At 44.2% G+C, this 14,866-nt stretch overlaps 1 protein-coding gene across 2 annotated transcripts in view; it reads right to left on the bottom strand.

Moving 5' to 3' along the window:
• The window catches only part of LOC137353107 (glutamate receptor ionotropic, kainate 2), a 575,020-nt gene that overhangs the window by 44,225 nt on the left and 515,929 nt on the right, over positions 1-14,866 (bottom strand). For both annotated transcript variants that reach the window (XM_068019103.1, XM_068019112.1), the window contains exon 14: positions 10,812-11,037. In XM_068019103.1, coding sequence (XP_067875204.1) covers positions 10,812-11,037 — 226 coding nt within the window. The remainder of the gene's footprint in view (positions 1-10,811; positions 11,038-14,866) is intronic.

Genomic DNA, 14,866 nt, shown 5'->3' with positions numbered 1-14,866 from the left:
AAGCTAATAGAGTTATGGTCACTGGTCCCAAAGTGCTCCCCACTGACACATCAACCACCTGCCCATCCTCATTTCCTAAGAGGAGGTCGAGTGTAGCCCCTTCTCTAGTGGGGCCATCCACATACTGCTTCAGAAAACTATCCTGGACACACTTAACAAATTCTTCCCCATCTGATCCCTTAGCACTAAGGCAGTCCCAGTCAATATTAGGGAAGTTAAAATCACCTACTATTACAACCCTATAATTCCTACACCTATCTGTGATTTCCCTACAAATATGTCCCTCCACTTCACTCTGACTATTGGGGGCCTATAATATAATCCCATCAAAGTGATTAGCCATTTCTTATTTCTAAGTTCTACCCATATGGCCTCGCTGGACATTCCCCCTGGGATATCCTCTCTAAGTACTAAGTTGACACCTCATTTTTAGGTATGCCTGGTGCTGCTCCTGGCATGTTCTCCTGCACTCTTCATTGAACCAGGATTGATCCCGTGGCTTGATGGTAATGGTAGAGTGAAGGCTGTGCCAGGCCATGAGGTTACAGATTGTGTTTGAATCCAATTCTGCTGCTGCTGATGGCCCACAGCTCCTCATGGATGCTCAGGTTTGAGCTGCCAAATCTGTTCGAAATCTATCCCATTTAGCATGGTGGTAGTGCCACACAGCATGATGGAGGGTATCCTCAGTGTGAAGACAGGACTTCATTTTCACAAGGATTGTGTGGTGGTCACTCCTACCAATACTGTCATGGACAGATGCAGCTGCAACAGGTAGATTGGTGAGGACAAGGTCTACTAGGTTCTTCTCTCTTGTTGGTTCCCTCATCACCTGCTGCAGGCCCAGTCTGGCAGATATGTCCTTTAGGACTCAGCCAGCTCAGTCGCTAATGGTGCTATGGAGCCACTCTTGGTGTTGGACATTGAAGTCCCCCACTCAGAGTACATTCTGTGCCCTTGTCACCCTCAGTGTCTCTTCCAAGTGGTGTTCAACATGGAGGAGCACTGATTTATCAGCTGAGGGAGGGCAGTAGGTGGCAATCAACAGGAGGTTTCCTTGCCCATGAGACTTCATGGGGTCCAAAATAAATGTAGCAGACTCCCAGGGCAACTGCCTCTCAAATGTATACCACTATGCCACCACCTCTGGTGGGTCTGTCCTGCCAGTGAGACAAGACAGATCCAGGAATGGTGGTGGTGATGTCTGGGACATTGGGTGTAAGGTTTGTTTCCATGTGTATGACTATGGAAGGCTGTTGCTTGACTATTTTGTGGGTCAGCTCTCCTAATATGTCACTAAAATGACCTCTCCTTGTCAAAAGTTCCATTCTTCAACCCCTCTTCATATTTCCAAGACTCTGGTTCATCTCCACTTCCATCTCCAAGATACCCCTTTTCTATTCATATCTCGGAGCTCCTGTCCCTGCTCTCTCTGAATCTCTAAGACATGGAGATCAATTCCAATATGCATTTATAGAGCACTTTCAACATAGAAAAACATTCCAACATTCATCATAGAGGCATAAAATGAACAATGCCAAGCCAAAGAAGCAGAGATGAGGAGGCATGACTAAAACCTTAATCCAAGAGGTGGTGTTTTACCAGCATGTTACAGAGTAGAACCTAGGTTGCCAAGGGTGAGGCAAAGAGAGAGGGTAATAAACAAGAAGATGGTGTCAGAGGAATGGACAGATTGTCAGTGTGTGATAAGACTGAAGGAGATTAAAGAGGTAAGGAGGAGCAAGGTATGGAAAGAATTAACCACAACAATAGGAATTTTAAATTGAAGCACGGGGCACCAGGAGCTAATACAGTTCAGTGAGCACAGGGGTGATGGTTGAGTGTGATGAACTGTTAAAGGTTTTAGAGAATGGAGGTTGGGAGGGCAGCCAAAAGAACAAATTGATTCTGGAAGACAAAGGAATAAATGGGGTTTTGACAACATATGGGCTAAGTTAGGGACAGAGACAGGCAATATTACTGAGGTGAAAATAGATGGTCTTAGTGAAGGAAAGGAAATTAGGTTTGAAAATTATGTCAGAATTGAACAGGATGTAAACAGTCTGGTTCAGCCTGAGACATACGACCATATGAACTAGGAGAAGGTGTAGGCTATTCGGCCCCTCCAGCCTATTCTGTCATTCTTATAAGATCATGGCTGATCTGTTTGTGGACTCAACTTCACTTTCCTGCCTACGCCTGATACCCTTTGACGCCCTTCTTTGTCACGAATCCGTCTACCTCTGCCTTAAAAACATTCAATGACCCTGCCTCCACCGTTCTCCGGGGAAAAGAGTTCCACAGACTCACGACCCTCTGAAAGAAAAAAATTCTCCTCCTCTCTCTTAAATGGGAGACCCTTATTTTTAATTTGCGTTCCCTAGTTTTAGTCTTTCCCACAAGGGGAAACATCCACCCTGTCAAGTTCCCTCAGGATCTTATCCTCCTAAACTCCAATGAATACAGACCCAACCTGTCCAACCTTTCTTCATAAGATTACCCTCTCATCCCAGGAATCAGTAAAGTGAACCTTCTCTGAACTGCTTCCAATGCAATTATATCCTTTCTAAAGTAAAGAGACCAAGACTGTATACAATACTCAAGATCTGGTCTCACCAATGCCCTATACAACTGCAGCAAAACATCTCTACTTTTATATTCTATTCCCTTGCAATAAACGACAACATTGCATTTGCCTTCTTAATCACTTGCTATACCTGCATACTAACTTTTTGTGTTTCTTATACTGGGACACACACATCTCTCTGCATCTCAGAGTTCTACAATCTCTCTCCATTTAAATAATATGTTGCTTTTCTATTTTTCCGGCCAAAGTGGACAAGTTTGCACTTTCCCACATTATACTCCATCTGCCGAATCGTTGCCCACTAACTTAATGTATCTATATCCCTTTGCAGATTCCTTCGGCTGGATTTTGCCAAGCCCACGCGTCGGGCTCCATTGGGAGTGGGGGGGGGGGGGGGGTACAGAATATGGGTCTGGCAGCAGCCTCCAGGCAGCGGCGAGGCTCTGTGGCGGCCTTCCCCCACCCCTCCCCCGCCATTGGGCGACGGGACCTGAGTTTCAATATTTCAATCAATAAAATGAATACATTTAAAGAAACTTACCTTTCATCTTCCGGGCCCGTCTGGGGAGAGCCAGTGTGACACTGCTGGGGAGCGGGGAGGAGGTAAGATTCTCAGTGCTGGGGGTTGTGGTAGGAAGGGGTGAACTTTAAAATCTGTGTGGTCCAGGAGTGGAAAGGTCAGATTTAAAAGGCAAGTGTTTTGGGGGGGAAAGGGCAAATAGTTAATGTAATTGTTATTGGGGGGGTGGGAAAGGGGTGTTAGAAATTTGTTTGAGAACTTTTGGGCGGGGTGTAGCTTTAAAAATGTAAATCTGCCGGCAGGGCTAGCTGCCCTTAAAAAGTGGCGCCAACACCTGCGCACAGGCAGCTGACGCCGTTGCCGGGGATGGACATTCCGCCCTCTCCACATGATTGGGGTGTGTGGGCATGAATGAGCCGCTGCATGGGAGACTGCGTGGCTCTTTGGCGTGCAGTCTGAACGTGCAGGCCGCCATTTTTTGAGCTCGCCGCCGAGACCAACAACGGACTCTTAAAATTCAGCCCCTATGTTCTTCTTCACAACTTATTCTCCTACCTTTCTTTGTGTCATCAGCAAATTTAGCAACTATACATTCTGTCCCTTTTTCCAAGTCATTGATATAGATTGTAAGTAGTTGAGGCCCCAGCACTGATCCCTATGGCACTCCACTAGGTACAGCTCACCAACTTGAAAACGACCCATTTATGCCTACTCTCCTTTTCCTGCTAGCGAACCAATCCTCTATCCATGCTAATTTGTTACCCCTGCACCATGAGCTCTTATTTTGTTTAGTAATCTTTGATGTGGCACCTTATCAAATGCCTTATGGAAATACAAGGACACCACGTCCACAGATTGCCTTTTATCCACGTTGCTTGTTACTTCCTCAACAAACTCTAATAAATTAGTTAAACATGGTTCCCCTTTCAGAAAAGGATGTTGACTCTGCCTAATTGCATTGAGATTTTCTCAATGACTTGCTATAAACTCCTTAATTATAGATTCCAGATTTTTCCCTATGACAGATGTTCAGCTAATTGCCCTGTAATTTCCTGCTTTCTGTCTCCCTCCTTTCTTGAATAGGAGAGTTATATTTGCTATTTTCCAATCTGATGGAACCTTTCCAGAATCTAGAGAATTTTGGAAAATTAAAATCAATGCATCCATTATCTCAGCAGCCACTTCTTTTAAAACCCTAGGATGAAATCCGTCAGGACCTGGGGACTTGTCAGCTTTTAGTTCTAATAATTTTCTCAGTTCCTTTTCCCAGGTGATGGCAATTGTGTCAAGTTCCTCCCTCCCTTTCAACTCTTGATTCACAATTATTTCTGGGATGTTATTTGTATCCTCTAGAGTGAAGACAGATGCAATAAAATCTGTTTAATTCCTCTGCCATTTCCTTATTTTCCATTATTAACTCCCCAGACTCACTTTTGAAAGGACTAACACTCACTTTACTTACTCTTTGCCTTTCTAAATACAGTAGAAACTCTGACTATCCATTTTTATATTTCTAGCTCGCTTTCTCTTGTACTCTAATTTCTCTTTCATTCTTTTAGTCATTTTTCGCTGTTTTTATATTCTGTCCAATGTCACGCCAATGTACTTTGTTAGGTGATAATTTTCTTTAATCCACTGACTGGAGATCTGAATTTATATTTTTTTCCAAAGACATTTTAAAGAACTACAAGGACTGTGAGGAGGGAGATGAAATGGCTGCAAGAACCAAGACCCAGGAAGTTTAAGGGAACTGCTTGTTGTTATTTTAGCCAGAAGAAATACTGCAAACTGCTATGTTTAAATCACTGAGTGACTGTCATGTGACAAGCCCCTCCCCATCTGTGGTTTAAAGCTTGTGTTTTGCTGCAGCAGAGAGGAGAACCTTCTGGATTCTGACACGTGCAGACCTATGCGGGGATCTCACTCTCTCTCTCTCCATTTCAGCTTAAAAGCTTCCAAACTCTGCCTGATGACTGACCATCTTTGCATACTCCGGCTACAATCAGAAACACAGAAACACAGAAAATAGGAGCAGGAGTAGGCCATTCGGCCCTTCAGGTCTGCTCCACCATTCAAAGAGGATCATGGCTGTTCGTCTAATTCAGTACCCTGTTCCCGCTTTCTCCCCATCTCCCTTGATCCCTTTGGCGTTAAGAAATATATCAAACTCCTTCTTGAATATATTTAATGGCTTAGCATCCACTGCCTTCTGCGGAAGAAAATTCCACAGGTTCACCACCCTCTGAGTGAAGAAATTTCTCCTCACCTCGGTTCTAAATGGCATACCCCATATCCTGAGATTGTGACCCCTGGTTCTGAACTCCCCAGCCATCGGGAACATCCTCCCTGCATCTAGCCTGTCTAGTCCTGTTAGAATTATAGAGGTTTCGATGAGATCCCCTGTCATTCTTCTAAACTCTAGTGAATATAGGCCTAGTCGACCCAATCTCTCCTCATATGTCAATCCTGCCATCCCAGGAATCAGCCTAGTAAATCTTCTTTGCATTCTCTCCATGGCAAGAACGTCCTTCCTCAGATAAGGAGACCAAAACTGCACACAATACTCCAGATGTGGTCTCACCAAGGCCCTGTATAACTGCAGTAAGACATCCTTGCTCCTGTACTCAAATCCTCTTGCAATGAAGGCCAACATACCATTCGCCTTCCTAACTGCTTGCTGCACCTGAATGCTTGCTTTCAGCAACTGGTGTACAAGGACACCCAGGTCTCACTGCACCTCCCCCTTTCCCAATCTATCACCATTCAGATAATAATCTGCCTTTCTGTTTTTACAAACAAAGTGGATAACCTCACATTTATCCACGTTATACTGCATCTGCCATGCATTTGCCCACTCACCCAACTTGTCCAAATCACATTGGAGCCTCTTTGCATCCTCCTCACAGCTCACATTCCCCCCAGCTTTGTGTCATCTGCAAACTTGGAAATGTTACATTTAGTTCCCTCACCCAAGTCATTAATATATATTGTGAATAGCTGGGGCCCAAGCACTGATCCCTGCGGTACCCCACTAGTCACTGCTTGCCACCCGGAAAAAGACCCATTTATTCCTACTCTCTGTTTCCTGTCTGTCAACCAATTCTCAATCCATGAGGAAATCATCCGCATCACTGTCTCTAAGAGACCCACCGAACCAGTCATCTACCTCTTCAAACTAAAAGTCTCAGGACCACCGAATTCAGCTAGCAGCCAGCCCAATCACCAAATGCCACAGACTCTGTACCCTTTTTTTTCCTCTGGACTGTAACTCAACCAATCTTCCTTTTCCCACTCTGTAACCTATTTGTGTGTAAACTTCCAGTGTGTGTGTGTGTGTGTGTGTGTGTGTGTGTGTGTGTGTGTGTGTGTGTGTGTGTGTGTGTGTGTGTGTGTGTGTGTGTGTGTGTGTGTGTGTGTGTGTGTGTGTGTGTGTGTGTGTGTGTGTGTGTGTGTGAAAGTTGTCACATTGTTTATTATTTTCATTAGTTCGGTTTAGGTACAATAAAGTTTTTCTTTTACTTTGCTAACTCAGGAAAACCTGTCCAATTGGTTCTTGTTATGATCATAGCAAGTAAGTAATCAAACACCTACTGAATTGACTAGTACATCAACGTTCAGAAAGAATTAAACCTGGTGTGGTCAAACAAGGAGGGAAAAGAGGAAGCCCTTCGACCCCTCCTCACTTGACCGTAACACCAATCTTCTGACCTGCCACTACTCTTCGCTGAATTGTATGCTTTCTCTTTCAATTTGATACTATCTTTAACTTCCTTAGTTAGCCACAGATGGTGCGTCCTTCCCCTGGAGTCTTTCTTTCTTACTGGAATGTATCTATGCTGAGTGTTATGAAATATTGCCTTAAATGTCTATCGTTGCATCTCTACTGGTCTATCCCTTAACCTAATTTCCAATTTTACTTTAGCCAGCTCTGTCTTCAAACTCTCATAATTATCCTTATTTAAGTTTAAACACTAGTTTTAGATCCACTCTTCTCACCCTCACGCTGAATGTGAAATTCAACCATGTTGTGATCTAGGGGCGCCTTTACTATGAGGTCATTAAATAATCCTGTCTTGTTACACATTACCAGATCTACAGTAGCCAGCTCTCTGGTTGGCTCTAGAACATACTGTTCTAAGAAACTGTCCCGAAAACACTCCATGAACTCATCTTCCAGGCTACCTTTCCCAATCTGATGCATCCAATCTATCTATAGATTAAAATCACCCATGATTATCGTTGTACCTTTCTCACAAGCCCCCATTATTTCTTCCTGTTTCCCCTGTCCTACATTGCAGTTAATGTTAAGGGACCTATAAACTACTCCCACAAGTGACTTTCTACCTTTACTATTTCTTATCTCTACCGAAACTGATTCTACATCTTGATTTTTGGAACTAAGATCACCTGTCTCTATTTTACTAATGTCATCCTTAATTAACAGAGCTACCCCTACACCTTTTCCTAGTTTCCTATCCTTCTGAAATGTCATGTATCCTTCAATATTCAGGTCCCAGCCTTTGTCATCTTGCAGCCATGTTTCTGTAATGACTATCAGATCACACATATTGATCTCTATTTGAGCTATCAATTCATTTGTTTTGTTACAAATGCTACGCACATTCAAATACAGAGCCTTTAATTCTGTCTTTTTGCTATATATGCAACATCTAGCCTTAACTGCTTCACACTCTTCATTTTGTATATTCTGTCCCTTCCAGCCATGCTCTGATTATTGCCCTTATTGCTCTCTTGCCTAGTCCTCTCTTTTTAATTTATCATATCTTCTCTCACTTGATCCCTCACCCCCACTATTTAATTTAAAACCCTTTCTACTGCCCTAGTTGCATGACTCGCCAGCGAGACAGTGGCCAGGGAGAGGGATAGAGTCAATGGCAATAATACGGAGTATATGGCAGGGGTCAAAGACACTGGCTTTGGTCTTCCCAATATTAACTGAAGGAAATTATGGCTTATCCAGTAAATCAAAGTGCTCGCATTCTGTGACATTTCTGCATGAATTCCATTAATAACAAAGTAACAGGTTGAAATAAATTGTACACAAATTTGTTAAATATAGAGGGTGAAAAATTGCCTCGTGCAGCACTGCTTGTTGTGGCACTATGGAGGTCTTGCGCCACTCTACCTGTCTGCCTCAAGCTGCCGTGGTGTTAGCAGGTGCATCCCCAGTGTATGTCAAAGACCTTGAATGGACACTATCCTGGCATCATACAACCCAACTGCTGAAGTGATGCCAGAATTCCAAATTTGGTCAATGAATGTGCAGGCAGCCTCTTCGTTGTTCACCCTGCAAACAACAAGCATAAAGCTGCAAGATGGGCCCTGCACTAGCATTATTGAAAGGGCCAGGCACCCAACCTGCAGGTAAGGTAATTTTTTTGGAACTTTTTCTATTGAAAGGTTTCTAGAAGTATTCTGGAGTGGTCTTGGAGGTATTTTGGTGAGTTCCTACATTTGTCAGTTTTGCCACATCCTCAGTGTGGGGTTGAGGGGGGTGCGGGCTGGGCAGAGGAGGAGGTGACCTGTCCAGACAAAAGCTGCACCAGGTATTGGGGCAGCAGTGGCAGTGTCTCTGGGTCTGCAACACGATGAAGAGATGGAACAGAGGCTGTGGAGAGGGGAAGTCCTGCACCTTCCCCTCTGCTAAATTGGAGCTGAACTTCTCCATGCTCCTTGACCATGACAGGAGGCTGTCTGACAGGCCAGCCAATGCACCCAGAAACTTAGTGTGCATGCCCATCAATGCACTCCTGTATGCCACCCCATCAAGGTCCTCATCTGTGTCCTCTTCAACAGAACTTGTCTGCAACTTTGCCCTCCAGTGAGCTGGCAAACAAACCATCCTTTTCTCTTGACCTAGCTGCAGGCCACAGGTGCCCAAATGACTCACCAGGTGCTAAGCCCAACTCTATACTAGCCTCCAAAATACATGCAGTGCCAGTATCTGAGCTGGCAGCTGCGAATGTCCAATCAGATGACCGGGTCTCTTCATTAGTGCTATGCCGTTACTCTTTTTCCTCCTCCTGGGGCTGCTGTGGCTGGGCTGACAGCAATTCTCAGGTGATGGAAAGTAGGAAACAGAAGGGGAAGGTTGTGTGAGGGGCAGTGGATGAGATGGAAAGCAAGAGATCCATGATCACACCATCAGCATCTTGCATATCATGCCAGATAGCGGGATAAGGATTAGCTGGGAGTTGAGAAAAAACATTTGATAGGAAGATGCCATCATCCTCAAGGCTTTCAGTAATATTGGATTCCATGATCTGCGTCAGCAGTTGCAGGCAACCTTGTCCCCACCATTCCTGCTCTGCTCTCTTCTATTGTGTGCCACCTGTCCTGCAATAGAGAGGACAGAATGCCAGTGTTTGTGTCACACTGTGTTTGGTTGATGTGCCTGCTATAGCTGAACAGCTGAAGGTATGTGGAGGCAGCGAGAGATGCAAGTGATGCTGGATGCATTGGTAGGTGTGTGAGGGTAAGGTGGAGTATCTAGCTGTTAGGTGTGAGTCCTGAGTACCAAGGAGTGCTGCTGGATGAGTGATGGGGATGTGCTGCATTGAGCAATGTGAGAGGTTGTTGGTGTGATGGATAGGAGATGTCATGTGAACATGCACTCCCTGACCTTGACCACTTGCATGAGGTCATTAGACGTCTTGTGGCACTGCTGCCAGGTCCTTGGATCCAGACACTGTGAGTTGACCTTCCTTGCCATCAGAGGGTGGTCCTTGAAGGTCTCCCAGCCCCCTGCGACACATGGTGTCTCTACTCCTGCCCACCTCCACCAATAGTGCCTCCAGCGCTGCATCCTTCACTATGGAACATTTTCTTTGCCTTGATATTCACGTTGAAATAATGTACATTGCAGCAATATTTCTGTGCTTACTTTTAAGTTATAGCCTGCCTTTACACAGAGCAGGTTGGCTCCACATTGGGTCTGCAAACAGCACTGCCAGCTCCCCTGCTCAGTGCAGAAGCCTCAGGAAGCTTGGAGGTGCAGACAGCAGCATGGGTGCCACTCAGACCAATGCTACCATCATTCAGATGGGGTGAATACACCAAGTTTGCATATTGCCCACCTCAATCTGAATGCACGCAGGCAGGTCGCGAATCATGATCCCCCAAGAGAACAGAGCTGTCAAATTTCTAGACCAGATTGATCGATTTGTTAAATAAAAGTTACTTACATGGCCTATTTCTTGAATATAAAAAGATGGATAATTTCCAAATAGGGTCATAAATTTGATTTCTAACTCATTTCTGGGAGGCATTTTGTTAACACTCAGAATACTTATTAAGAAGCGGAGCCATGAGGCATCTTTTTCTACACATCATGCTTTCAATCTGCAGACATATATATCATTAGAATTTTCTGACATTGATAACAGAATACATTTTTGCATCTATTAGGTAACAGAAAGCACATTTGTGAACCACAGTATGCAGAGAAAATTCATTAGTCAATACATTAAATTATATGTGTTTGTCCTGAGTGCAAAATTAACAGCAAGATTTATCATTATAAAGCTTTCGTGCAGAAACAGTCCTTCTTGACGTATCACAGCATTAAAAAACTTATGGTAAATAATGTTTGTACAAATAGCTAATGACATTCAGTGGCAGGTCAGTTTTAGTTTTACTGTGTTTCTGATTAATTACAGAGACCATGTAGGCTTTAGTACATACCCATGGGAGTGCCAACTCCATAAGCTTTGGAATCTATGAGGCCTCCGATCTGTGTCAAGTTGCAGTTTCTCTGTGTGACAAACTCGATGGTAGTTGACTCCATTAGCAAGGCATAATCTGTGGTTAAGACACGCTGAATTCCTTCTTCATTATTTTTGACAAGTGCTGTCTGTTGTCTGCTGCTCATGAAGGCCCACATCTTCTCGTAGGTTGATATTTTGGATTTCTGCAATGAAGCATAAGAAATGTGCATGAAGAGAGAAAGAAATCACAGAATCACGGATCTGAGTTTCTGAGTGGAAAATAAAAAATGCTGCAGCAGTCCTGGGAAAGAAACAGAACAAAAAAGAGCAACATTCCGTTCAAATTCCATTTTTTTAATGCTTGTAGCGAGAGCAGCTGATGGCTGTAAAAAGCTTGAAAGGATGGTCAGGTTAACATCAGCACAAAAACAATCACAACGTCTTCATAAAATGTTCCTTTTCTCTTGCTGACAGCAGTTTTCATGGTTCATGGAACACAAATAGAAAAGCAAAGGAATGGAATTCAAACCACAAGTGGAGTTACACACTGGAAAGGAAATGGAAATTCAATGACAAGCTTGGGAAATGTTCTGCGGCAGATTCTTTCAAACTTTTCACCTCAAAGATATGCTACAGAGAGGCTTGGAGAATTGTAGCACCAAATATACATGAGCAAATGCCATTCACTGTTAATCCAATATTTCCTAGTTCCAATTCAGAATCATATCGATAAGTGAATCCTGGGATTGACTGACTCCATCTACTTCAGATTTGGATTTGGATAAAGGATGACTTTTAATTCAGAGATTAAAACAGATATTAGTTATTTAGTGCAATGTATTCGTTAAAATAGATTCAATGTGGAAAAACATCACCCAAATTAGTCCTCTTTTTACATTTTCTCTTAAGTTCAACTTCACTGATTCACAATTATGAAGTTTAAATATGCTCATTTAAATAGGTTTAAATGCAATGGTGTCAGCCTTAGCTTAGTGGCAGCATTCTCATCTCTAAGTCAGAAGTTTGTTGGTTCAAACTTCACTCCAGTAACTGGCATACATACCCCAAGCTAAAACTCCAGTACAGTACTACACTGCTGAGGTGCTGCCTTTTGCATGAGCCCTTAAACTGAGATCTATCTGCTCCCAGGTGAGCATGAAAGATCCAATGGCATTTTGCAAAGAAATGAAGGGGAGTTCTCTGAGCATGATACCCAGCATTTATCCCTCAATCAGCATCACCAAACCATCACCAACAACTGCTTAAGATTTCATTTGTCCAATTGTTGTTTTTGGGACTACCCTCTGTATAAATTGGCTATTACCTTCCCCTAGATTGGAGCAGTGACTACATTTCAAAAGTACCTCATAGGAATAGGAGGATAGAACAGATAAATGCTTGGCTGAGGAGGTGGTGCAGGAGGGAAGGCTTTAGTTTCCTGGATCACTGGGGTCTGTTTCTGGCAAAGGTGGGACCTGTACAAGTTGGACGGGTTGCACCTGAACCGGAACAGACCAACATCCTTGCTGGGAGGTTTGCTAGTGCTGTTGGGGGGTTGGGGGGTTGGGGGGAGGGGGGTTCAACTAATTTGGCAGGGAGATGGGATACAGAGTGGAATTACAGTAAGGGGTGATGCACAGTCAAATATAGAAGAGAAAATGAGTCAGTCTGGAAGGCAGAGCAAATATAGACCTGTTAAGGCACATGTGAAAAATGCAATGCTGGATTGGATCTATTTTAATGCAAGGAGTCTTACTAGTAAAGCAGATGAATTGATGGCATTGATTAGCACATGGCATTTTGATATTATTGCTATCACAGAGATGTGATTGAGGGAGGGGCAGGACTGGCAGCTCAATATTCCAGGTTATAGAATCTTCAGGTATGACAGGGGAGGGGGTAAAAGAGGAGGTGGCATTGCACTGTTGATCAAGGAGTCAATTATTGCAGTAAGGAGGGATGATATCATAGAAGGTTCCTCAAATAAGGCCATATGGGTAGAACTTAAAAACAAAAAGGGGGCCTCCAAACAGTCAGGGAGAAATAGAGGAGCAGATATGTAGGCAAATCTCAGAGAGGCTTAAAAATAATAGGGTAATAATAGTAGGGGATTTCAACTTCCCCAATACCAACTGGGATAGTTTTAGTGCAAAAGGCTTAAAGGGGGCGGAATTCTTAAAATGCATACAGAAGAGCTTTTTGAGCCAGCATACTGAAAGTCCTACAAGAGAAGGGGCAGTACTGGACCTATTCCGAGGGAATGAAGCTGGACAAGTGGTAGAAGTGTCAGTGGGGGAACATTTTGGGGATAGTGACCATAAGTCTGTAAGATTTCAGGTAGTTATGGAAAAGGACAAAGATGGAACGGAAATAAAGGTACTGAATTGGGGGAAGGCCGATTTTAAGATGATAAAACAGGATCTGGCCAAAGTGGACTGGGAGCAGCTACTTGTAGGAAAGTCGACATCAGATCAGTGGGAGTCATTCAAAGAGGAAATAATAAGAGTTCAGAGCCAACATGTACCCACTAAGGTGAAGGGTAGGACTAACAAGTCCAGGGAACCCTGAATATCAAGGGATATAGAGGATTGGATCAGTAAAAAAAAAGGCTTATGGCAGATTCAGAGTGCTGAAAACAGTGGAGGCACTGGAGGAGTATAGAAAGTGTAGGGGGTACTTAAAAAAGTAATTAGGAGAGCGAAGAGGGGACATGAAAAAACACTGGCGGACAAGATAAAGGAAAATCCTAAGGTGTACTATAAGTATATTAAGGGCAAGAGGATAACCAGGGAAAGAGTAGGGCCCATTAGGGACCAAAGTGGCAATCTGTGTGTGGAGCCGGAGGGCATAGGTGAGGTTTTAAATGATTACTTTTCACTATGGAGAAGGACGGTGTAGGTGTAGAGATCAGGGAGAAGGACTGTGATATACTTGAACATATTAGCTTTGAAAGGGAGGAAGTATTAGCTGTTTTAGCAGGCTTAAAAGTGGATAAATCCTCAGGCCCAGATGAGATGTATCCCAGGCAGTTATGTGAGACAAGGGAGGATATTGCAGGGCCCCTGACACAAATTTTCAAATCCTCTCTGGCCATAGGAGAGGTACCAGAGGACTGGAGGACAGTGAATGTGGCACCATTATTTAAGAAGGGTAGCAGGGATAAACCAGGTAATTACAGGCCGGTGAGTCTAACATCAGAACTATGTGTCCTGGCCTGTCGGAAGACCTTACACAAATCAACGATTCTCGGAAGACCGCCATCATTAACAACGAGCTCAGTAGACTCAATGTGGACATTGCAGCACTTCAGGAGACTCGCCTCCCCGCGAGTGGCTCTCTAGCAGAGCAAGACTACACCTTCTTCTGGCAGGGCAGGGATCCTGAAGAACCAAGACAGCATGGAGTGGGCTTCGCCATCAGAAACTCCTTGCTCAGCATGATAGAGCCTCCCTCAAATGGCTCGGAACGCATACTGTCCATCCGACTGCTCACCACCTCTGGTCCAGTACACCTACTCAGCATCTATGCTCCAACACTCTGTTCCGCACCTGAAGCTAAAGACCAGTTCTATGAACAACTCCATAACATCATTAGCAGCATCCCCAACACCGAACACCTGTTCCTGCTGGGGGACTTTAATGCCAGGGTTGGGGCCGACCATGACTCATGGCCCTCCTGCCTTGGGCGCTATGGCGTTGGAAGGATGAATGAGAACGGGCAGAGACTGCTTGAGTTGTGTACCTATCATAACCTCTGCATCACCAACTCGTTCTTTCACACTAAACCCTGTCACCAGGTTTCATGGAGGCACCCAAGATCACGTCGTTGGCACCAGCTAGACCTCATTGTCACAAGGCGAGCCGCCTTAAACAGTGTTCAAATCACACGCAGCTTCCACAGTGCGGACTGCGACACCGACCACTCCCTGGTGTGCAGCAAGGTTAGACTCAGACCAAAGAAGTTGCATCATTCCAAGCAGAAGGGCCACCCGCGCATCAACACGAGCAGAATTTCTCACCCACAGCTGTTACA

Source organism: Heterodontus francisci, chromosome 3 (assembly GCF_036365525.1).
Source record: "Heterodontus francisci isolate sHetFra1 chromosome 3, sHetFra1.hap1, whole genome shotgun sequence".
NCBI lineage: Eukaryota > Metazoa > Chordata > Chondrichthyes > Heterodontiformes > Heterodontidae > Heterodontus > Heterodontus francisci.
The sequence above is the reverse complement of the archived record's forward strand: the minus strand, read 5'-3'. Positions and strand labels throughout refer to the sequence as shown.